We start from the raw sequence: 26,200 nt of genomic DNA on the forward strand, positions 1-26,200 counted from the left end.
AGACTGAGCTAAAATGGAGTGCAGAAGTTAATAATCTACTTTGAATTAACTAGCCTGTTTTTGGCTTATCAAACAAATCTTATAAGAAGTTATGATTCTTCTAACAATAATAATGACATGATAATTCTCTCCAAATACTGGATGCAAAAGAGGCATAAGATCTATATGCTCAGGGTTCTTCCAGAGGGCAGACTGGAGAGACTGGAGAAAAGTTAAAAGTACATTGTGGGTCAACATAAAAAAGAACTTTCTGAGAATCAGAGGAGACAAAGGACTAGGTGTTAATTCTTCATTTGAATTACTCAGAAACAAAAGAAAAATTTAGCAGAGACTCCAATTTTGTTTTTTTTTAATTTTTTTTTTTTTTTAACATTTATTTATTTTTGAGACAGAGAGAGACAGAGCATGAACGGGGGAGGGTCAGAGAGAGGGAGACACAGAATCGGAAACAGGCTCCAGGCTCTGAGCTTTTAGCACAGAGCCCAACGCGGGGCTCGAACCCACGGACTGTGAGATCATGACCTGAGCCGAAGTCGGCCGCTTAACCGACTGAGCCACCCAGGCGCCCCAGAGACTCCTATTTTGAACTGGAACTACAAATTTTAAATTTATTAAAGTTTTATTTAGTTTTTTTGAGAGAGAGTGAGCAAGCGAGCAGGTGAAGGGCAGAGAGAGTGAGAGAGAAAGAATCCCAAGCAGGCTCCACACTGTCAGCATGGAGCTCGATGCGGGACTTCAACCCACAAATGGTAAGATCATGACCTGAGCCGAATCAAGAGTCAGATGCTTAACTAACTGAGCCACCAAGGTGCCCCTGAAAATACAGATCTTAAAAATAAACCCTTAAAATAAAAATACAGAATATATAACTTTGTGTCAAACTGATTTTGAAAACTAGCTGACTTAATAGTCTAATGACTACAAATAACTTATCTCCTAGAGCTTCACTCTGCTCATCTGTAATAAGGATAGCTTTCCTTCAAGGTTATTTAGGAAAAAAAATCAATGTGGTAAGCGTCAGTGTTCCATAAGTGTTCAATCAATTGCTATAATTCTAAAAAGTTATTAAAGGCTTCCAAATTTGTTCTACAGTTAGATAAATAAAGCGATGACATCAGTCCAGGAAAACAAAACAAGTCTTGTGTTTGAAAAGAGCTGACGGAAGGACATGTATCTGTTACTTCAAGGAAAGCAGCAAAGCTGAGATCCCTGGTTCAGTTTCTTTAAAATGTTATCAAGTGGCCTTTGGTCTCCCAAAAAGTTCCCTCAGACATGCTTTGTGTAGAAATCTTTCCCCCCTAAAAACCCTTTTCAATGTCATGACCCTAAAAAGCACTTTTCAGTTTGCTGGAATAAAAACAAGACCGGAACGATAAAGATAAGACTTGATAGAGCAAACCACGTTATATTCACTGTAACGCAGGATCATTAGTCTTTAAAAATATCTAATGCTAAGAAAAAGAATATGTACAGAAGTGCTTATATCCTCTAAATTTAACCTGCAGAAACCAATAAAACATTTTAATGTCTAAACACAGGAAATGCTGAACTTCAAGATTAAACCACAGTAATTTATTATAAATAAATAACTATCCCATAAATAAGTTTACTCTAATGACACAAAGCTTTTTCCTCTTGCCTGGTGCTTCTAAAGTCATCAAGTCAAGCTGTTTTCCATGAAGAAAATAAAGGCAGAATCTCAGGAGTTTGAATTATTATGTGTTTTACTATAGTTGTCTTTTTAGTCTATGGAAGCACTCTGCTACACTTTGGTTTTTAGCTTGGTCGTGTTTTTTACTTAAGTTTCCAACCTCGCTTCAAATTACCAGTTGACCGTCGCATAGTGTAATGAAGTTGGTGGATTAGTTGAAATTAAAACCCAGAATCCTCTTTACCACCCTTCTTTTCAAGCACAGATCAATTATTTATGACCAAGTTCACCAACACTATGTTTTAATTTACGAAGCAGTCCATTTGAAGGCAGCTATAAATAAAGTAAATAGAATCTGGCCTCAGAACTTTTTGACCCCACACAGCATTGAAAGGAGATGGAAGGAAAGAAGCAAAGGAAGAAATACAAGAGGAGGAAAGAAAAATAAAAGAACAAAAGAGACCAATATCCACTGAGCTGCATCTATGCCAGAATCTTCCACAGAAAAGATTTCATTTATTCTCCACTAACCTGACATTACTTCACTTCATTCTCACTAGCTCATAAAGCAGATACTGTATTCCCCTTATGTAAGACCAAGAAACTATAGATCAAAAAGGCTAAATTGCTTACTGGGGGTCATGGAATCAGTAAGAAAACCAGAATTTGACCTGGGTTATCGGTGTGATTCCAGCACCTGGGCACTTCTTCTATCAGATGAAACAATTTCTACTATTTCTAAATATGAGTAGTTCAGGAATTTTCAAAATAATGAAAATAAATTTAAAAAAAATTTTTAATGTTTATTTTTGAGAGAGAAACAGAGCGTGAGCAGAGGATGGGGGGGAGGGGGGGAGGGAGGGAGGGAGAGAGGGAGAGAGGGAGAGAGAGAGAAAGGAGAGAGAGAATTCGAAGCAGGCACCAGGCTCTGAGCTGTCAGCACAGAACCCGACACGGGGCTCCAACTCACAAACCACAAGGTCATGACCCGAGCCAAAGTTGGATGCCCAACTGTCAGAGCCACACAGGTGCCCCATGATTTTTTTTTTTAATGTTTATTTTTGAAAGAGAGAGAGGAGAGAGCAAGTGAACATGGGGGAAGGGCAGAGACAGAGGGAGACACAGAAACTGAAGCAGCCTCCGGGGCTCTGAGCTGTTAGCACAGAGCCCGATGCAGGGCTCGAACCCACAAACCGTGAGATATGACCTGAGCCGAGGTCAGATGCTTAACCAACTGAGTCACCCAGGTGCTCCGAAACAATGAAAATGAATTAAATAATATTTCCAAAGTATAACCCAAATAGCAAAACACCATCCATAGAACCATTTTTTCAACTACCTGTAAGAAATGCAAGTGTAAGGCTGGCACCGTTATGCTTTAAGACGTATATGAAATCACATGGAAAACAGCTGGAACCTCACAAGGAAATGGCCTGCAGAGAATACTGAAGCCGTAACCAGAAGCAAGACAAAGAGAATGTCCAGTCCTAATAATCTCTTACCTGCTGTACTTCACTTTCTCCATTTGAGATTTTCTCAGTGTAAACAAAGGAGTTGAATATCCGCTGCAACAGAAAGAAAATAAACAAACATTAGTTCCTCTAAAGACAGCCATTTTCTTTTTCTTTTTAATTTTATTTATATCCAAGTTAATTAACATATAGCGTAATAATGGTTTCAGGAGTAGAACTTAGTGATACAACACTTACATACAACACCCGGTGGTCATCCCAGCAAGTGCCCTCCTTAATGTCCATTCCCCCTGCCCCCATCTCCCTCCATCAACTCTCGATTTGTTCTCGGTATTTAAGAGTCTGTAATTGTTTGCCTCCCTATCATCTTTTTCCTTCCTTTCCCCTATGTTCATCTGTTTTGTTTCTTAAATTCCACATTAAAGACAGCCATTTTCTAATGACAGTGTGTGTGCACATGAATAATTTGTTTACAAAACAGAATCAAGCAGAAAAAAATTTAATTAAAATAGTTATTTTACACAAAGAGATCCAAATATCAGCCAAAGTCAATCACACTTACATGAGCAATACCCAGGCACTTCCGTAGTGAAATAAACCAGATGTTACACTATACTTTTCATTTTCAAAAATACATTTAATTATAGATTTCCGGAGCCCATGCCATTTTATCCAAGTGGTATAATCCGACAAAGTTGTGTTTCTCATTTGAATTCTGCACTCCCTGAATGCTGTAATTGTTTACAGACACTAAACTCTAACGCAATAAAGCTCTTTAAAAGGAATTCTTTCCATATCTTCTCATGTCCCTGGGTCCCACCAGTACCTACCCAATATTATCTATCACCTTCGTTACCCAAGCACCCCCTTGGGAGGGTAACATAATAGGGCTTGCCAAATATGTGCAGCCTTAAGATCCAGTTCTTACATGCCAGGAAATGAGACAGCCGTGCCAGGACATTAGTCCAAACTATGACATACAAGCACACACGCTCTTCCACTGCTCTCTGCCTAGCTAGTACCCACCCCCTCCATACATGGCCTGCGTTTAAAACCTCTCTGCAGACTTAGGACTTTACCAGACCCTACCCATTACTGAGCAATCACTAGAGATTAATATATAACAAACTGAAGAAATTAGAATCCAAGATACGTATCTGTTAGAGGCGCAAAAAAAAAAAAAAAAAAAAAAAAGCAGCAGGCTCCTCATTTATCCTAAAACGTTAAAGATATCATTGAACTCCCCAGATGAGTAAGGAGTCAGACCTGGAGATATTAGCCAAAATTTCTCTTTTTCCTTTCTATCCTACGGCCAAGGGTTTGTCAGCATCTGGGACAGCTTCCCAGACAGCCTAACACACCTGCATGGTTGTGGTGAGGAAGACAAGTGCCAAGTTTACCAAGTGCTGTGCAAAAGAGGAAAGATAAGGTGCTGGGGAAGGTGGGGGGGGGGGGGGGGAGGATTGTGACCGAATGGGAAGGAATTACAGTCTGCAAATGTCTAATTACGAATTATCATAATTTTACCAGGCACTACTCATTCATTCAACAGATGTCTCTTTTCCTTCCCTAAAAACGTCTCTATTGATAGGAAAGTTCTACTAGGTAATGAATGCTTACTATAGGCAGACACTATTCTAAGCATGTTATATCTATTTACTTATTTGAATCTCATAAAACACCTTTGTGACGAGCACTATTATTATCTCCATTACACAGAGAAAAGAAGCAGGTTTGTTGAATGTCTAATGCAATGCACATATTGTACCTTATATGTGCATCCTATTTAATCTTTATAAGAAAATTCCTGCAGCTTTAAAGATGAAAAACTAACACCCTGGGAGGTTAAATAGTTTACCCAGAGTCCCTTGGCAAGGCTGGAATTTGAACCCAGGCAGAGTGACTCGAGATCTGGTGCTCCTAACTCTATGATCTCTTGAGAATTTGCCACATGGTTGCCTGACATATATTTAAAAACACTTCTGTCAGGAGCTGGTACCCAAATATATGTACCTTACATGCAATTCCATAACTCAAAAAGCTCTACAAATCAGAATTTTCACATAACACCTTTGTTAGCAAAATACTACATGACCGATTTTACTTGGCAACCAATGGGTACTTATAGTCTTTATTAAGCCTCTTAGTGTGAATGTTCATTAGTTTTGATGCAGATATCTTAATGCATCTGATTACTGGGTTCTGTGAGAGACCTCACTGGCGGTGTTTTATCAGGAAGGGGCATTAGGATTCTGAACCCTAAGATCCCGTTTGGGGAAAGGGATTAGAAACTTGTTAACCTCATTCCTACAACCTGAAGTTCTGTTTTCTGATTGCAACAGAAATTATTAGTTTAATAGATTATAACATTTTTAGAAGCTGAGTCTGTGTCACTGCCATCTACTTTCCCAGACCATCTTCCGTATTTTCATGCAATTTGATTTTCAAAACCTACCCAGCACCATGAGAACATTGACTAAAAATGAACACAATTCATGTTGTGTCTCCAGATCTTGATGAGTGTTGCCAGTTGTCTTATTTCATTTCTGGCTGTGATCTTCCAGTTGATACCTTATGTGGCCTGTCCGGGAAGGTGCCCCCCACCCAAAAGGTGACTGATGGAAGAACGCACGAGACAGCCCTGGGAAGCACACCACATCCGCCCACCAACGGCCAAACCTAATGAAGAATAAGATCATATCCTTCTCTTTTTCTTTTCTTTTTTTTTTTTTTTGTTAAAATAAAAATTCCTCACTTGTAAAAAGGCATATATGTCAGGAAGTGTTCACAAGGCTGTGTTTCCATCCCTGCTTCACTCATTTATCATTTTAACAATTATCAATAATGATCACCAATACTTTCATACAGATCTTTTTATGCCATAGAAGGTTTTTATATTCTCTGCACTTAACGGCTGGAATGATAAAAGAAAATTTAAAAAGCAAGAAAGACATTTTAGATATGAACAGCACTAATTCTGTAGACTACCTACTTTATACAACCCTCTAACCTTCAGAAAGTGAAATCACCTGCAAGGGTAATAGTTTGGGGCTATCACCAAAGCCAACAATTTTTGCCCCTCTTTTCTCCCAAGCAGGGGAGGGGTGGTAGAGGCCAAAAGGACCTGGACAAGAAACTTACGACTCAACAGGTCAGCCAGCCATGTCTGGTGCAAGGTTAAAAGTTTGGACTTGTGTGTGTGCACAAGATCTCAAGGTACAGAGTTAAGTTTTCACTACTCTGTAGGTCAAGTTCTAGCTTAAAATGCAGGGCCTGCTAAGCCAAGCTCTCAAAGGCTTAGGCTTCATTCTTTTATAGTTTACCATTTCACATAAAGGATCACATTTGATCTTCACAGTAACCCTATGTGGCAGACAGGGCAAGGATGTGAATCCAGATCTTACAGACTGAAAGCTACAGCTCAAACATTAGAAAATGTATCACAGGTTAAAAAAGAAAAAAAAAATCTAGTGCTGAGGTCTGAACCCAGGGCTTGCGTTAAAAACAAGCATTGAGGGGCGCCTGGGTGGCGCAGTCAGTTAAGCGTCCGACTTCAGCCAGGTCACGATCTCGCGGTCCGTGAGTTCGAGCCCCGCGTCAGGCTCTGGGCTGATGGCTCGGAGCCTGGAGCCTGTTTCCGACTCTGTGTCTCCCTCTCTCTCTGCCCCTCCCCCGTTCATGCTCTGTCTCTCTCTCTGTCCCAAAAATAAAAAAAAAAAAAAAAAAAAAAAAAACGTTGAAAAAAAACAAGCATTGATTTTAGTGAAGCTATGAAATTTGTTCCCATCACCTTTTCTTCAGAATAATCTAGGAATCCTATACTTGCATGTAGAAAAAATGAGTATTGGGGATTTTTTCCTACCATTTTAAGCAGGATATAATGTGCTGGAATAACAATACATGTATCTAATTATCTGATGTCTGTCTATATACATACACACACACACACACACACACACACACACACACACACACACACACACACAACCAGTGAGTGGAGTAACTAAGAGTCCCAGCCAAAGGTTTGTTTGGTTCCATGAAGTTGTGGAAGGAAGAGAATACAAAGTTGAGTTTCTTGATTGTTACAGGCACTTGAAAAATGAAAATGAAGTTGTCTTAAACCATGAAAATGGTGAGCAACCCTAACAGGTCAGATTGCCCAGTGCTCTTGGATGATTTGCTCACTGTAACAGGGTTAGGGTATGGCTGGGCAGGGTGCACATTCTGTCCTCTGTTTCCGAGGTATCTCCCAATTCCCTGGAGAACAATTCCAGAAATCTGAACTCTTAATTTGAGCACAACCTGGAGGGAGTCTGAAGAAACTCTCCCCAGTGTACAAATCTCTGGAAGGAAAGGCAAAGATGCTGCCTGCCTCTGCCCATTACGCTTTCTCATTCTCAGATATTGTAAGTAAAAACAGGTTTGACTGTAAGGTGAAAAGATCATTAAAAACGGGTGAGGAGTTTTAAAAAGTTGTTTTAAGTAAAAATATTTCACTGAATCCTCTTTATCAATTTACTTCCACAATCAAAAGAAAACAAGATACCTCATTTTTATGCTCATGAGAACAGAATACTCTAGACAAAAATGACCTTTCTCTCATTAATACACACTTTGGCAAGCTAGCAGTATCTTCTAGACTTAATTATATGCATATCCCATGACCCAGCATTTCCCATCTTTGGCATACACTGAGGAGAAATGTGTTCATATATTTATCAAAAGAGAAGCAGAAGAATGCTCATTGCAGTACTACTCATGAGAGCTCCAACCTGGAAAATATCCAAATGCCTATCAGCACCAGAACAAACTGTGGTGTGTTCACACTATGAAATGTTCAGTGATAGCAACGAACACACAACTGCAAACATGCATCAACATGGTGATACTCACAAACATAATATTAAGTGAAAGCAGCCAAACACTACAATGCGAAGTGTACAATTCTATTTACGGCAAATTCAAAACCAAGCAAAGCTCATCTATCTTGTCAGAAGTCAGGATAGTGGTTATCCTTTGTGGGAGAATGAACAGACCAGGGCACGAAGATGGCTTCTCGGATGCTGCAATATTCCATTTCTTGATCTGGGTGCCTGTTATAAGGATGTATTCACTTTTATGAAAATTCATCAGGCACCTCTGTGTGCTTTTCTGTACGTATGTTATACTAAAATAAATTTAAACATACGTTCTAGGCAGTCTCTTTAAAATAACCCTAGTCAAATGTTTTCCTACGTTTTCAAAATTATTTATGCATAGAAAAGGGAAAAGAATCTATTAACTGGATAGAATACTATAAATACTCAAAAATCTATACCCAATCAGTAATCTAGATGAAATTGGGACTGTACCAACTAGAATCACCTAGTAATTCACAGATAAGGTCTCCAATGAGCCTTCCCTGAGGCTACATATTAATTGCTCCCTCATATTCTAAGTATGTAACATTACTCAGTTCTTGGGCTTCCCATCCAGTGGCACTGTACTAACTTGAATTTTTAGCAAGAAAAAAAAAAAGGTGTCTTTATCGGAGTTTCATCCAGCCTGCATATTCTAAACTTACAACACAATTTAATCAAATCTCCTCTTTGCATATTCTGTTCTTTTATTTCCTAAAGCAATGCCTTCCTCCTCCTCCCCCAGAGAGAAAGTTCAATTCATGAAGTTAGAAATGAAAAGAGTCATGTAACAATTGAATACAACTCCCCCTACCTCTACTGTAAGAGAAGGAAAAATATCCTGGGATGGGCACGCGTGTGCGTCTATGTCCCCCCCCTACCTCTTAAGGGTTGCACCTCATTCTCTGTCCCCACTCCACCTACTCCTATCTGCCACCTCTTTTGGTCCCAAATGTATTTAATTGAGCCTGCTTAACAGATGGCAAGAGAACCTGCTTTGCTGGAACAGGAACAATTACATGAGTGTTTAATAAGATGGTCAGTCCAGACAGTTGGTTCCACCTTCACGCCTCCAACAGCTCTGCCAAATCTTAACTAGATATTTAAATGAATGGTATAGCACAACAGCACAGTGAAGAAATGAATACCTCTACAAGCCTAATGAAATTCTGTTGTCTCCCCTCCCTGATCTTTGCTAAGAAAACGCAGAACTGAGTTTTTATTCACAGGCTTATTCTCTTGATGTTTACAGGTCTCTGTTGCAAGCCAATTTGGCTGACAGTTAACTAATAACTTCATTCAGCTCTGGATCTCTTCCTAGGATTCTAGGAATTGTGGCCAAAGGGGAGGAAAATATAGATTACCACCATTACGTCAAGAAGCTGACCAACATTAGTCATTAAAAGACAAAGTGCTGTCGTTACAACAAACTCCAACAATCTCTGGGCAGGGAGTTAACAGCAACCTAATTTAAGTGTTGCAAGAAAAAAAAAACCCAAAAAACAAAAAACATACAATGACTTTATTTTCCCCTATGCACACCTCATGCATAATCTTTCAGTAGGTTTTTAAGGGATCCCTCCTGCCCAGATTGTCTGATTTTTACCAGATTGTTTAGCCTCACATTGTTAAACATATGGAAGGTCCAGAAAAATGACCTTATCTGTGGAAGCTCATCATTCTGCATTTTGAAGTCATGAATCGGGTGCTACAAATGTTGGTCATTTTCTCAAATCTCTAAACTTGTTCATTCTGGATGTAAGTGGCTCAAGAAAATAGTTTTCCAAGAGTACTGAAAAGGTTTCCGCTAAAAAGCACAATAAAAAATAACCTAGAGGCACCTGACTGGCTTAGTAGGTTGAGCATCTGACTTCGGCTCAGGTCATGATCTCATGGGTTGTGAGTTCAAACCCCGCATTGGGCTCTGTGCGGTCAGCTGGGAGCCTGGAGCCTACTTTAGATTCTGTGTCTCCCTCTTTCTCTACCCCTCCCCCACTTGCACTTTCTCTCTCTCTCTCTCTCTCTCAAAAATAAACATTAAATTTTTTTTTCAAATATACAAGTATTGTTCTAATTACATGTGTTGGGGGTGGGGGTATATTACATATAATTATGTTGTCATATTATCAAGGGCCCAGAATGGATTCAGGTGCTTTACAACATATTTCATTTAATACTTACAACAACCCTTCATATAAGTTACTATGTACTCATTTTACAGAGGAGGAAACTGAGCTTCTAAGACTCTAACTTGTCCACAATTGAACATTACTAAGAAAATGGCCAAGTCTAGATGTTAAATTTGCCTTACCCTAAAGTTTATGTATTGTCTTCTAAGTAAATACCATTTTTTTTAATGGTTATTTGTAAAAGAGAGAATGCAAGCAGGGGAATGGCAGAGAGGGAAGGGGATAGAGAATCTGAAGCAGGCTCTGTACTGAGAGCAGCGATCCCGATGCGGGGCTCAAACTCATGAACCATGAGACCGTGACCCGCACCTAAGTCGGACCCTCAACCAACTGAGCCACCCAGGTGCCCCTACGTAAATACCATCTTAATAGAGAAAAGTTATTCAAAATCTAGAAAGTGCCCAAAATAGGAATAGGGCTTCCCTGTGAATATTGAATCTAGAATATATCTTCTTTCCTCCCCACCCCACTCCCATCTCAAAATGGAGCATGTTTCCTTTATAATGGATAAGGATGAACATTCTTCAGAGTAACCACACTCATGAAAAGGGGCATACATTCAGTTACAACTAACTAAACTCTACAAAAAACTAGATCACTACCCTGAGAGCTTTCACTGAAAAAAAATAAATACAAGGGCTTATGCTTGATCCTCACCATAAAAATCAGATCCTGAACACCACAGCGACTTGGAAGAAATAGGGCTATTCCCATTTCATGACAAAGGGCAGTGCGTAGGAAATGACAAGCATGGCAGAGGAAGAGGCGGGGACTGGGAATTTAAAACTAATTAGCACACAACAGACCACCCTGGGCAAATGGTACACTGGGTACACATTTCCCAGCCCAACAGATTTCCTTATTTTAAGGTTGTATATATAAAAAATGATAACAGCTACCGCTTACTATCTGTCTGGCACTAGGTACTTTTCACATATATTAACTCACTTAACCTCATGAACGTGAAAAGGCATTTCAATAGACTGCACTAGGGGCACCTGGGTGGCTCAGTCAGTTGAGCAGATATCTGGCCCTCGATTTTGGCTTAGGTGGTGATCCCAGGGTCATAGGATTGAGCCCTGCATCTGGCTCTGTGCTGAGCATGAGGCCTACTTGGGATCCCTGACCCCACCTACCGCCACTTCTCTCTCTGCCCCTCATCCACTCTCACTCAAAAAAAAAAAAAGGCACTAAAATCATTATGAATTTATTTCACATGCTATCTTGATATTCTATCATTGCTCTATTGTTAATCTGTTAAGAATATTTTCTGAATGATAGTAATTCCATGACAGTTGGAGGTACAGGGGGACCAAAATTACCTGTATCAAACTGAAGTCCTAGCTCATTCTTAACAGCTTCCCACTGATGGTAATCTCTCCCTTCTCTGACCTTCTGCAGCAAAGACTCTACGCAACAATTTAAAGAATACGTTCACTGTCGAAAATTTGAAAATTTGAAAATTTGCAAAGGAAGAAGGGGAAAAAAATCCATTGTCTGACTACTCAGTAAAAACTACTATTTACATTTTACTTTATTCTCTTCTACTCTTTTGGATTTCTAGGTTCTAACTTTGTTGTAAATTTTTGATAATTGGTCCATGCCATGATTTCTTAGCACAGGGCATTTTACCTAGTGAGCATGAATAAGCATTTGCTTATCCATTAATCTAGGCCTTAAATCATTCAGATGATTTTGGTTGCTTACTCAACCAGCTAGAATGAATGAATGTTTAAAAATTTAAACAAGGAGGAAGGTATCTTCCAAGATAAAATATGTTCCTCTTCTTTCAACAATTAACAAAGTCTCCCTCGCCCCATCTCTGTTTTTCCTTCTTTGTCTTCTTTGGGCTCTAAATACATACACACACAGCCGTTTGCATACTTCAGGTTCAGGGTCGCAAAAGAACTCAAATTATGAATTTCTTAGTCTGATGCCATTTAACTTAACACCCTTCAAGCCAACATGAGCTCTGAATAGTAAAAAGCATGTGAGAAAGTCACAAGTCAGTGACAAGTGTCACCTTTACAAAGAGCTGCCTGTTTTGGTCAACTCTATCCCTCAAAAGAAATTACAGGGGAAAAGGAACAGCCTGTAGTCTGATTTAGCAGGGAAAATCTAAAGCAATAATGTTAGCAAGCAAAATTCCTGGTCTTGATCACTTGATTTCCTGTTGGAGCATTCAAAACCAAAAGAGTGGCTAAGTAAATATGAACCCAGAGAACAAAGACAGGCAAAAGAAGCCGGAAACACTTCCCCCTAAATACAATAAAACTTCTGAAGGGTTACTGGAGTTTTGTTGTTATTTGTTGTTGTTTTGGCTTTCAAAGAGACTAAGAGAGAAAAAGGCAAGCAAATGAGTTCCACATGTTGGAAAGACTCAGCCTTTAGCCAATGTAACTTGATTATAAGTAATATTCATGACAATGCATGGCAACCTCTCAGAAGCGGAAAGTTGAGTTGCCCAAACACTTTGTAGATGGTGCCAAATTTCCACTCCCCTGCTTCCACTCTTCGAACTCCTAATTCCTCCACTCTCCACCTCCTAGATCTCCATTAAGCCTTTTACTTTTTTGTTTCACCTTGAAAGAAAAAAGAGGGGTTATGGAGTGGCCGTGCATTTATTCTCGGGAGCTGGTGGCACTTTAAGGGTATAGCTTCAATATTCAAGCGTTCTGCGTGTGCACAAACCCATTCAAATGCGCAGGTCTTTAGGAATCCAGCCCTCAAGGACAAGGGGAACTGGAAACACTGAAATGCTTAACCTTCCAGACCTAAGCAAAGATGTTTAATTAATAACACAATCAGTCATGTCCTTTCTGAAGGTGTCAGACACCATGTAAGGCGTGGCCCCATACTCTCGAGGAGCTCACTCTCTAATCAGAAGGAGAAATTAAAAATAAAGAGTGGTCAACAATGCAACACAGACTTGGTGTGAATTTCGTGTTTGCCATAGGCCCAAGGTGCTGGAGTGGGGGGTTTAAGGGAGACAGACTCCAAAGAGATGGGGCTTGAGGTTGAGAGCTTGGGTGAGAGCATTTCAGAGCATTCACAGAGAAGGCCTGGCACATAGTACTAAGTACGTGGGGCCAGGCAAGCGTTCTACAAGCTGGGGATGCAAGAATGAGTATAACAGACAAAATCCCTGTCCACGTGGACCCTACATTCTAGGTCCCCTGGCTTCAAGATAATCTTTCTGAAGAGCTTACTATCCACTGGCCCCATATACTTGGAAATGCAGTGTCCAAAGATAAAGACATTGCTTCTTTCCCAGAAAAGCTCGTATTCTAAAGAGGGACTCTGAAATCAGTAATTATGATACAAAGACAGTTTCACAAGGGGAGCTTTGGGAAATAAAACTGGACTAAATGGAATAGGAATGATAGGGCTAGACTATGGAGGTTTTTCAAGCCAGAAAGAGAAGTTGGATTTTATGCATACGGTAGGCACTTAGTAAATAGTTTTTGAGTGAGTAAATGAATAAATGTATGTTGGCCAAGAAATAAAGAGCTGCTAAAAGGATTTTTAGCTGGGAAGTGACAATGATGAAATAGGTGATTTAAGAATGTTTATATTCCACGTGCTCAGAGCCATGCACCCACTTTCCTAACTTCTCACAAAGGCAAAAAATCTAGGCCATTTAGAAACCAGTTATTATCCCAAGGGTCTGTGACAATCCTAAGAGCCAAATGAACTGGATCATCTAGCATGACACTTGAGGGACCGTGACCTGAAGTTTCCCATGTGTCTTATCTCCTCCGTAAAGTTATAAAAATCCTCCGAGGGACAGTTTTATCCAATTGTGCAATCCCAATAGCACTTACAACAGAGCAATATTAAGGAAGGAGACTGAAAAATACTTGTTTAAAAAAATAATTTAAAAATAACTTAGTGCAAAACAACTGCTGGGGTTTAAAGCACAGTTGCAGTGTTACATCCTGAGATGAAGACGAGTTTTCGACATTTCAAAATACGCCACCATGGAGGCCATTTGGGCTGTCTCTCGCATAAGATGTTCACTGCTATCCTATCCAAATAAAGACAATTTTCATAAATGCAATTCTGGCAGTCTTATTTAAAAGTGATACTTTTTCAGTACAATCATTAAGCACGGGAACTGTAAACTGAAATATCACAAAACCCGAATAATTAATAATGTCAAACTGCAGCTCTGTACAAACTAGTTCTATGGCAGGGGTGGGGGCATGGGTGAGTCATTTAGCCTCCCTAGGTCTAGTGTCCCTCACCTAGAGAATGGAAAACTGAGTTGGATTATAGAAAACTCACTGATCCTAAAATTTCTATTCTACTATTGTGCTAGAATTTTCCTGAAATACCAATTTGAGAAGCAACTAATGCTAGGTATTTCTGCCATATGGATGGATGTTTCAAGAAAATTACATTTGCTGAGATCTGAATTGCTAAATATATATATATATATATATATATATATATATATATATATATATATGAACAAACCTATCTCTGAAACTTGCTACAGGAGTAGCCAAGTAGTCAAAGGATTTTTTTTTTTTAAGATGAAAATTTCAATAGACAAAACCAATCTTGAGAATGGTGAGTTTAAATGTGGATGTTTAAGACATGAATCAAAGCAGTTAGCCTTTTCAGAATAAATGTGATGCTAATATGATTACATAAATGTCTCCCAGGTCCAACTGCCTGTATCGTTTTTCAGGCTCTCCCAGCAAGGGTGCCTGTCACGCATATCGAATACCATGGTAACAACCCTAGCCTGTGAAGGCTCCCGCACCACATGCCAGGATTCTCAATAATTATTAACTAACATTTTGATGAATGATGGCTCTCTGGGCTCAGATGCACAATGTAATTTTAATGAATAAATAAATGCTGGTTAGAAATGTTCTTCAAATTTTAGGGCTACAAAAATAGTGAGAGGGGAATTAAAAAAAAAACACACCAAAAATCCTGTTACCAACTGGGTGGTCTCAGAGTTTAGATTTGTCCTCATTTTCTAAGCTGTAAGAAGGAGGTAATAGTAATAGCTACCTCACAGGGGGTTTGTGAGGTTCAATGCAGATATAGCACTTACTCCATGCATACAATAACAGCTCGATAAATGGTAACTTTTTTAAATCCTCCAAAAGGAACAATTATTCCCAGGAATAATGAGTCATTTGAGGGGCACCAGGTGGCTCAGTTGGTTAAGTGTCCGATTCTTGATTTTGGCTCAAGTCATGATCTCATGGTTCACGAGTTCAAGCCCCCATCAGGCTCCATGCTGACAGCGTGGAGTCTGGGTGGGATTCTCTCCTTCTCTCTCTCTGCCCCTCTCCTACTCGTTCTCGCTCTCAAAATAAACAAACTTAAAAAAAAAAGTCATTTGACATTACCCACATCCCTATCCCAACGTCAGAAACTCTCCTACATCAGTTTTTTTGAAGCCTTATATTAAGACAAATTTAAAAGTCCCTATTTCCAGGAAATGTCTTTCACATTAGCTTGCAGTGCCTTTACAAGGTTGGCTCCCAGGCTCAACCTACTGGTTTCCTCAGATTGCTTTATGAATCCACATGCAAGAAGGGTCCTTGGGAAAACGACTTTTTCCCTTGATTACTGATGGTACCACCTAATAGGGTACACACCCGAGGGGCTGCAGGAGAGGAAGAAATGTACGAATTGGCTCTACCTTCAACAGAATCCAAGGGCTCACCTGAGACACCTTCCCAGGCCTACCCCAGAGGCAAAAACAATTAAATCCCCTTTAGTGCTATCACTGAACTTTAGTATTATATTGCAGGTAATTGTTTATAGGCACTGGTAGTGACCTCACAGGAGGCCCATGCTCACCTGGAGAGGAATGTGGGGGTGAAGGTCTGGGCTGTGGAATCATCCAGGCCTCAACTCTCTCAGCTGCGTGACCAGCACAAGTTATTTAAACTTTCTGGGCCTTTTCCTCATGGAAATTTAAGCGACCTACCTCCAATCCTGCAGGGACAGGACAGATTGATAATCAGCACCTCCTAGGTGTGCTGTTAGAATTAAATGAGACAGTGTCTGGCATGGTGTTTTTGCCCAATTAAGCATAAGCTGGTTGGAAAACTGTTATCATTTTCCCTAAATATCCAGCATAATCACCAATCGATGTCCAATAAATGCTTACTGAGTAAATAAAAAAAAAAAAATGAATACAACTCACTCATTTGACAGAAGAGGAAACTAAGTCTCAAGGAAGTCATGTGATAGGTCGCCAAAGAGGGATAGGACACTGTTTGGACACTGGCTTCTCCTAGCTTGCAGTCTGCCGCTATTACATTTTTTTTTTAACGTTTATTTATTTTTGAGACAGAGAGAGACAGAGCATGAACAGGGGAGGGGCAGAGAGAGGGAGACACAGAATCTGAAACAGGCTCCAGGCTCTGAGCTGTCAGCACAGAGCCCGACGCGGGGCTCGAACTCACGGACTGCGAGATCATGACCTGAGCCGAAGTCGGATGCTTAACCGACTGAGCCACCCAGGCGCCCCCGCTATTACATTTTTAATATGCTGATTTCTCATGTAATTTTAAAAATCTGGCTGTACTGCATATGTAACTAAAACACTAAACCCGACTTATTTACCCCAAAATGCCAGTTGGAACAGGAAGGAAAAATATGTTACCGAAAACTACTGAACAAGGACAAAACCAGAACATCACATTATTCTCCCCAAGTAAATATTTAATTTGGATTCAGTTCCTGGAAGGGAGCATGGTATAGTGGAAAGAGTATGGGATCTGGAAGCAAGGAGGTCAGACTCTGCTCCACTACTTACTGTGGGGTTGGAGGCAGGTTGCTTGAAGTGTCCAGAGCCTCAATTTCCCCCTACCTAAAAAAGGGTGTTAGAATATCTACCTTGGGCAGAGACTGCTAATAGTTAATAAGATTTCTTTTATGGGAGGGTGAAAATGTTCCAAAATTAGATTATGCTGATGGATGCACAACTCTGGAAATATTCTAAAAACCATGTAATTTTACACTTTAAATGGGTGACATTATGGAACGCAAACTTATCTCACCAGTATCTGCCTCATCGTCAGAGCTACGAAGACTTACTATCTATGTGAGGGATGTGACAGCACATAGCAGGTGCTCCATATTACATAGATTGAATTCCTATCACTGGAACAGCGGTTATCCAACTTGAGAGGCACAACACAAATCCTGGTTTGCTTGTTATGAAATGCAGGTTTCTCGGCCCCACCTCCATAGACAAGGAGTCCACAGACCCAAGGGAGGCAAGTGTGAGGATCCTTGAGGTAGTTCTCATGGAGACGGCCTACTAATCACTGGGAAGTTCTACACCAGGGAAGCTTTCAGAACACAATACCTCTACTCTCTCTCTCTCTCTCTCTCTCTCTGAAATGTCAGCATGGTCTCTCTATACTGAATTTCTGTATAAACCCAAATTTCTGTGGAGTGTACTTTAAAGTATGATCTAGCTAAAAGAAATGTCTGTAAAAGAAGGAAAAACAGGGAGGGAGATGGAGAGAGAAATACCCACTACTGCTGGCCTCTTAAATGGGGACCGGGAGGGCATATTCCAAATCTTCAGACTATACAGCTGCTCTCCACCTGCAGTCACCACGTTCAGGATTAGAGATGAAGCAGCTTTGGATGGGGCTTCCCGAGGGGACAGGAGGAAGAAAAGCAGGAAAGCACTTTGATTTGTACCACCTCTGCCTTACCCCCACTCTGACAGGTATGTGAGTATCCTTGTTTTATAAAAGAGGAACTAAGGTTTGCCAGGACCAAGCAGTTTCCTCCAAAGTCACACATCCAACCCACAGCACAATGGAGCTGATCTTCCTACAACTCTGGACTTCCCTAGAGGCTAGGGTTCAAATATGGGGCCGAGATCTCTTAGTCCCCCAAACTTCTGTGGCAGTGAATAAGCTTCCTTTGTCCTACCTTTAGCCTCCTTCAGCTAAATGTTCTGGAAATGCTGACCCTCCCCTCGTGGCCCAACTTCGTTTTCTGTTTAGTGAACACAGACTCTGGATTGACTCTGAGGTAGGCTCTAGAAGCCTTAGTATTAAGACTGTCCTATCCTAAAAGCTCCCAATGCCAGGGAGAAAAGGGAAGAATAAGCAGAAGTTGTGGGTAGTGGCCAGCAGGAAGAAGGGGACATCTGACCCAATGTGAGACAAAGTTACCTGGAGCCTTGGTCCCAGCAGGAGTTATTAAAGCCTCATGTGCAGAGCAGGGGAGATAGCAGGAAGGTTGGTAGGTTTGCCTGCTTTTGACCCGGGATTCACATTTGCCAATAGCCCCTCACCTGCACGTTTGATTTTCTCTACTAATGAGACTTTGTACAAAGTAACAGAGATGAAATGAAAGAGGGGAAAAACGTATCCTATAACTCTCAACTATCTTTCATGAATAGATCACACCATGCATAGATAGTATTCTCTAGAGTAATGCTTTAAAAAAACAAATATGGTGACTGCCTTACAAATGGCATGGTTAGACTGCATTCTTGAGCCAAGAGTTAATTTGCTAAATAAAACTATTTAAAATAGAACAGTGCTGGTAACTATTTGCCAATTCTTCATTTATTAATACACAGCTTCAAACCTAGAGGCAGGGTAGATGGTGCTGTATCAAGGGTCCCAGAGTTAGTTCGTGGAGCCTGGCTAACTAAGTATTTGCATTATTTTTCAATGGCTGCAAAGCCTCAGAACTCCAACTTCGCAGACTCAAGTAATTGCCTCCCCCCCTCCCCCCCCCCCCGCCATATTCACCTCTTATTGACACCCTGCCTCTCCCTACAAGACACTGATAATAGAAACAAATCCTCTTCCTGTTACCTTCTGAAGCTGCTGTCTTAACCCTCCTCCTCCTGACACAGCCTTTCAAAGTAAAAATAATAAGCCTCCTTTATAGAGGAGGAATCAGAGCTAGTGAGTGGCAGGGCAAGATCTGAACTCAGACACATTTGACGTCAAGGCCAAGGCTCTTACCACTTGCAGGTCCAAACTCTCCAGCTGATTACCGATCAACTCAGTAAAAGCCCACCTCCACACCCTATGTCACGCATTCCCTTGACTGCTCTCCTGCCCTCTTCCTGCCTCAATCTGCTCCAGACGCACTGGCCTCCAGGCTGCTACTCAGACTGGCTGAGCACTTTTCAGCCACAGGTCCTTGGCACTTCCTGTTCCCTGTGCCTCGGCATGGACTTGCTCCCTCCTTGCTCAAATGCCATTTTATACAAAATAGCAACCCAGTGTCCCTTCTCATATCTGACGTGTCCTAGACTTTACTTAGGCCTTGCTGTCTGTCCCTCCATTTTGGTATGTATGACACATGAGCAAGACTCTGTTTTGTTCCAACGGTGACCCCAGTACCTAACACCACCCAATTAACGAACACATGAAAGAGGCACTGACTCATGGTATATATGCCATGCAAGAAACACCCTACTGGGAATTCTTAGAATCCTTCAAAAAGGCTTCTTCCGGGGTGCCTGGGTGGCTCAGTCGGTTAAGCGGCCGACTTCGGCTCAGGTCATGATCTCTCAGTCCATCAGTTCGAGCCCCGCGTCGGGCTCTGTGCTGACAGCTCAGAGCCTGGAGCCTGTTTCAGATTCTGTGTCTCCCTCTCTCCGACCCTCCCCTGTTCATGCTCTGTCTCTCCCTGTCTCAAAAATAAATAAATTTAAAAAAAAAAGGCTTCTTCCCCTGCGTAGAACATACTTTGCCTCTAGTTTTCCTGCTAAGTGCACCATTAAGGCTCTTTGGAAAGTCTTTTCTGATTTCTCTGCAGTGTGGATATCACACTACTGTAACAGAATGCACTGCAATTTGTTTACATATCTACCTCCTACGTCCACTACCTTGTGAGTTTCTAGACGACAAAGACCGATTCTTATCTTTGAATTCTCAGTACGTCATAGGCACATCCTTGTTGACTACATGGTATAAAAGCTACCTTCTAATATGCTCTGCAGAAGTGGTCAGTATTTAGGTTGGCAGAAGAGTCTGGTATTAACCAGAACCATGACATGAAAGATTTTCCAGCCACAGAAATAGTATCATCAACCAAATCAGTCCATGTACAAACATACTAAGCCTGTACTGGTGTAGCAAACATTTTTTCTACGTTTGAGCAACAAAGAGATATCAGTGGGTAATAAGCAAATTAATAAGCGGAAATGCATTCTAAACACATTTCTAGAGATAGGAGTTCTGCCAGAGTTTATCTGCATGTTGGCCTTGTTTACCTTCCCCAAATAAGTTTCGGGCAGGCTTCTTTGTAACTGTTCTAGTCTGTCCCTCTCTCATGCCTGCATGTGCACACATACCTACGTGACTTTTTGTACCCTGTATATACACTCACATTTACCCTAGTCACTAATGAAAGCAAATGGACAGAAGGCAGAGATATTCACTAGGCATCTCAAGTCCTGGGACTCTGTTCATGACAAATTAAATGTCTGCCTGGATTCCTCCCTTCCCAATCTCTTTAACCCTAATTAAGAATTGGAAGAATCCATAAACACTATGAAAATGCAGGCAGGTGAACATTTTGCTTAATGTCAGCAGAATTGCATCAGACTGCAGTGAACTAGAGTCCCCACAGCTGTCTGATTTTTGGAGCCTGGGAGGATTTCCTTTTAAAAGGTTTTGGGGTGGCATTAAATAAGGGTGCTTTTTGCTTTGTCCACAATGCATTAATACCAAGTTTAAGGAATGAAGCCAGTGGAGAAACATTCCATGTGATGAACAGACTTGCTCTACATTACAGAAATAGTTCAATGTGATATACAATTAACTGCCAATAAGATTTCCTCAGACCATTTTTTAATGGTGTTTTTTAAACAAAATGGAATTTTTTAAACAAAATTCCTCCTAGAGAATAAGGCTCAAGGAAAAAATGTTTTATTTCATTCTTCCTCCTTTAAAAAAAAAAAGGATGTAATATTGACACACATCTGAGCTCATTCTTGCCAATTAACTGTTCAAGGAAAGAGTTGACCCATTAACAGTATTGGGGAAAAACCTAGTACTACTCTTTGACTTAACCAGCTAAATAAAACTAAAAGGTATGTCTCAATATTTTCACTCTTTAAACGTGGTCTTTCCCTAATTAACTCTTCCCCCTACATGTATACATATGGACTTTTAAGATCTTGTCAATGACTTTGATTGTTCAAATGTCCTTTCTTAAAGCTAAGTTTTCCCATATCATTTCAAAGTTGCTAGCCTTCGGGGTGCCTGAGTGGCTCAGTCGGTTAGGCATCCCACTTCGGCTCAGGTCATGATCTTGCGGTTCGTGAGTTCAAGCCCCATGTCGGGCTCTGTGCTGACAGCTCAGAGCCTGGAACCTGTTTCAGATTCTGTGTCTCCCTCTCTCTCTGCCCCTCCCCCCCTTCACGCTCTCTCAAAAATGAGTAAATTTTTTAAAAATTAAACACACACACACACACACACACACACATTGCTAGTCTTCAACCTCTAGGAAGGAAGGTTGAGATGCATTGTGGAGGTGAGATGGGGAAAAAATCGAATGGCCCCAGAAAACGCTAAATTGTTCAGCTGCCAGAAACCCGCACAGAAGCACCCCCAGTTCTTCCAATTAAACTACAGGGTAAAATGCTGAGTGCAATTTTAAGTTCAAAAGTAAGATTCTGTGCTATCAGATCCTGACTACAAAGGATACCCGAATCTTTTCCTGCCAGGCACTGTGCTACTTCAGGGGACACCAAAGGACCCGAATTATAGAATCATATCAATGTTAGTCTCAAAGGCATCTTTTTCTCTTTCTGTTTTTATTCTAGCCCATCTTTATCAATCATAGACAACAAGATGAAAAAGATGATTGGGGTAAAATCATGGAGGATATAATAGAAGCAAGGCTGGGAAGAGTTACAAGTATGAGGGACCCTTTGAAGCAATGTTCTAGAGCAGAGAAATAAACTGATCTGATACAGACCTGAAGTAGGATAATTTGGCAGCGACAGAAGACCCATTATTAGCCAAGTAACACATAAGATACTGTTGAACATGAAGATTAGGGTCAAAGGCTGTTGTGGATTCAAATCCCAGCTCTGCCAATTAGTAGCTGAGTAGCCCAGAGCACATTACTTAACTCCAAGACTCCCCTCTGCCCACAACTTCTACCTTATAGGACTATTGTTAGTATTAATAAGATATTCCTTTATCTCAGTACTACAGTAGCCAATGTATGTAACTACTCAATAAACGACTTTTGTTTTGCTATTGTAATAAACCCAAAAAAGGGCGGGGGGGGGGGGGAAGATGGAAGGTCTACAGCTGAAAGAAAGGGACGGTTACAGGGACATTTCTGATCTTTCAGTTGTTAATTGGTTGTGAGGGTATTGATAGATGTATCAAAAATGCCAAAGAAGTTTGAAAGCCGGGTAATTACAATTCTAGCAATGATAGATTCCATTTTCACGGCATTAGTTTTACCTAGTCAAAATGAAAAAAAAAAATAGGTAAGAGAGGGGCAATGTTCCCTACAGTTACTACAAAGGCAGAAAAAGATAAAAGCAAAGTTCTGAAAGTACCCCCATTCTTCTCAAGCTGATGGGGTACAGGCATTAATAAGCCATTTCTGTTACAAAAGGGATTTCTTAAAAAAAAAATTCACGGAATTAAAAACATTTTTTGGAAATACATGAAACTTATACTCTTACAAAAACAAGCACCAACACCCTAGACTCATGAATTCAAATCCCATTTTCCCAATTCAAAACTGATACCTGGGACAGCATGCAACTAGAATAGGATATAACCCAATGAAAGGGAGGAAAAATATAAATAAGATTTCCGTTGTTTTTTTTTTTAATTTTTTTTTAACGTTTATTTATTTTTGAGACAGAGAGAGACAGAGCGTGAACAGGGGAGGGTCAGAGAGAGGGAGACACAGAATCTGAAACAGGCTCCAGGCTCTGAGCTGTCAGCACAGAGCCCAACACAGGGCTTGAACTCACGGACCGCGAGATCGTGACCTGAGCCGAAGTCAGCCGCTTAACCGACTGAGCCACCCAGGCGCCCCAAGATTTCCGTTTTTATTTTTTTTATTTTTTAGCGTTTATTTATTTTTGAGACAGAGACAAAGCATGAACGGGGGAGGGTCAGAGAGAGGGAGACACAGAATCCGAAACAGGCTCCAGGCTCTGAGCTGTCAGCACAGAGCCCGATGCGGGGCTCAAACCCACAGACCGCGAGATCATGACCTGGGCCGAAGTCAGCCGCTCAACCGACTGAGCCACCCAGGGGCCCCCAAGATTTCCGTTTTTAAATGTCAGATGTCGGGGCGCCTGGGTGGCGCAGTCGGTTAAGCGTCCGACTTCAGCCAGGTCACGATCTCGCGGTCTGTGAGTTCGAGCCCCGCGTCAGGCTCTGGGCTGATGGCTCGGAGCCTGGAGCCTGTTTCCGGTTCTGTGTCTCCCTCTCTCTCTGCCCCTCCCCCGTTCATGCTATGTCTCTCTCTGTCCCAAAAATAAATAAAAAACGTTGAAAAAAAAAATTAAAAAAAAAAAAAAGTCAGATGTCAGCACTGTAGAACCATTTCCTTTCCATGCCATTAAATTAGGGGCATCCATCACTTCTTTTAGAATTTTTTTCAAGCAAAAATACAGATTAGATTAGAAATACCAAGGGCAACAAAATTATTTTTGAATACCAGTAATGATAACGCTTCTTTAGAAATCCCACAAAAATTGTTTAAAGTACTCTAAATCTCATGACTCTACAAAAGTAAAGCACTAGTGTTACCAAAGCAATAAACCTAGGAAAATTTTTTTCCAAAAAAGGAATTTTCTCTGGTCAGTTTACTTTACTCTTAGCTTTAAACAAAAAATTACAAGGGAATAGAGTGATCAGCCTCCAGAGACAAAACTAGTAATTTATCCAAAGTAAATCTCTGCTATGCTATTATTCACAAGGATGCCATTTATATTAACTTCATTATGTGGGATGTCCCCATGCTGATCAAACATATAATGTCATCTTCATTAAACATAATTAAGATTCCCTAGGCAGAGACACTTGAAATGGGGGGAAATCTCAATTTTTTATACCACTGCAAGGTTTTCTAAAACTCATTCATATTTAATTTTTAAGGATGCTTTGCAGCACATTAAATATTTAACAGTCAGAGGAATTTCAAACCAGAATGCTAAATGTCAACCTATTCCTCCAAAATACTTCTTATTTCATTTGCAGTAAATTAGCTGGACCTCCCTTCAGAAACAGGAAAGGAATAAAAAAAAAAAAAAAAAGGTCTTCAAACTTAACTCACATTAGACAATTGAGATGATAAAATCTACCTACATAATTAGACCATGTAAGAGATTTAGTATCAGGCTTACTGTAAGTATGGTAGAATTCTAAAGTAGTGTGGCTCACATTATAAATGGAGATAATCTTTCAGAAACTCATCCCCCTCTCCTTTCCAGAATTCATTCTGCATCGTGCAACACACATTAACATACAGAATGGATGTGATAAGTCAGCACTAGCAGAAGCATAGACAGTGAGATTCCACAGCACCGGGCCAATTAGTAGTACAAAATGACAACTGAGGGACGTGGCTCACTGTTGGACCCTAATTAAGGGAACTTAGAAAACCCATTTTGATTTTTGTAAGGAGTTAGTATTGTAGAGTCACAGACCATGTGGTAATCAGTAGTCACTGACACCTCCCCTAACAAAAAAAACACGCAGTCTTTTTTAGGTGTGTATACTCAATTCCAATACTGTAAAAGTGATAATAAAATCTGATTTTTGAATAGAGAAAGGAAATTGGTTTTAAGCCATGATGACTAGGGGAACAGAAAATGTATTTTAAAAAAAAAAACAACACCGAAGGACAGGGTGGCTCAGTCGTTTAAGGGTCAACTCTTGGTTTCAGCTCAGGTCATGATCTCGTGGTTCCTGAGTTCAAGCCCTGAAGTAGGCTCCACACTGCCATCGGGGTGCCTGCTTGGGATTCATTCATTCATTCTCTCTCTCCCCCTTTCCCGCTCATGCTCTCTCCCTACATAAATAAATAAACCTAAAAAAACCTAAAAATTAAATTTAAAAAAAAAGGGAAGAACTAAAAATCTCCAAGCCCCAGACAATTCAGGAGACTGGACCACGTCAGGTCAAAATTCAGTTCTTCCAGACCTTAAAAACTCGGCAAATGCCATGACACAAAATGATTTCAGAACAGCACTGTGTGAAAGTGTGTTCCTACAGTGACTACGCAAAACCTGTGATCACAAGACCTCTGGAGGAAAGGCCTACTCTCTCATCTAAAGTCAGAATGAAGGGCTGTGCACTTGCTGTGATGGCTCAAATCAGGAGGAATCTCTTGGCTTCACAAGTTTCAGTGTTAAAAAGCCAATAGCGCACTTTAGAAATGCCAACAAGAGTACTGTCTAGCTGGCACATGAGTTGTACTCAAAGACTCCAACTTTTGGATAACCTTGAATTACAACAGTTTCTACAGAGTTAGAAGGATAGAAAGGGAAACTACTCCATGCCTTGCATGGAAGGAGATCTGCATCTGTTTCCCACCACCCCCACCCTACATCTCACTAATGCATTTTTTGCCATTTAATAAAAGAATCACACTGTGTTTCTAACAAATTTTGCCAAAGATGTCCTTTAAAAAAAAAAAAAAAGGCCATCTCTAACTTCTTATATTGTTCTTCCCCTCTAACCAACAAGAAAAATCAGGCAGGATCTACAGATTCCAAATTGCTTGCTACACACCAAATATGTACTAAGTACATAGAAACGTTCCAGTAGGGGCAGCTGGGTGGCTCCATCAGCCAATCATTGAACTCTTGATTTCAGCTTAGGTCATGATCTCACCATCATGAGATCAAGCCCCATGTCGGGCTCTGCACAAGCATGCTTGGTATTCTCTCTTCCTCTCTCTCTCTCTCCCCTTCCCCACTTGTGCTCCCTTTCTCTTAAATAAACTTAAAAAAAAAAAAAAGTTCACTAATTA

At 40.6% G+C, this 26,200-nt stretch overlaps 1 protein-coding gene across 1 annotated transcript in view; it reads right to left on the minus strand.

The window, feature by feature from the left end:
* CACHD1 (cache domain containing 1) overlaps positions 1 to 26,200 on the minus strand; it is a 211,297-nt gene that overhangs the window by 120,724 nt on the left and 64,373 nt on the right. Inside the window, exon 2 of the mRNA XM_058717124.1 lies at positions 3,154 to 3,216. Within this exon, the coding sequence (XP_058573107.1) occupies positions 3,154 to 3,216 (63 nt within the window). The remainder of the gene's footprint in view (positions 1 to 3,153; positions 3,217 to 26,200) is intronic.

Source organism: Neofelis nebulosa, chromosome 2, assembly GCF_028018385.1.
Source record: "Neofelis nebulosa isolate mNeoNeb1 chromosome 2, mNeoNeb1.pri, whole genome shotgun sequence".
In the NCBI taxonomy this organism is placed as follows: Eukaryota; Metazoa; Chordata; class Mammalia; order Carnivora; family Felidae; genus Neofelis; species Neofelis nebulosa.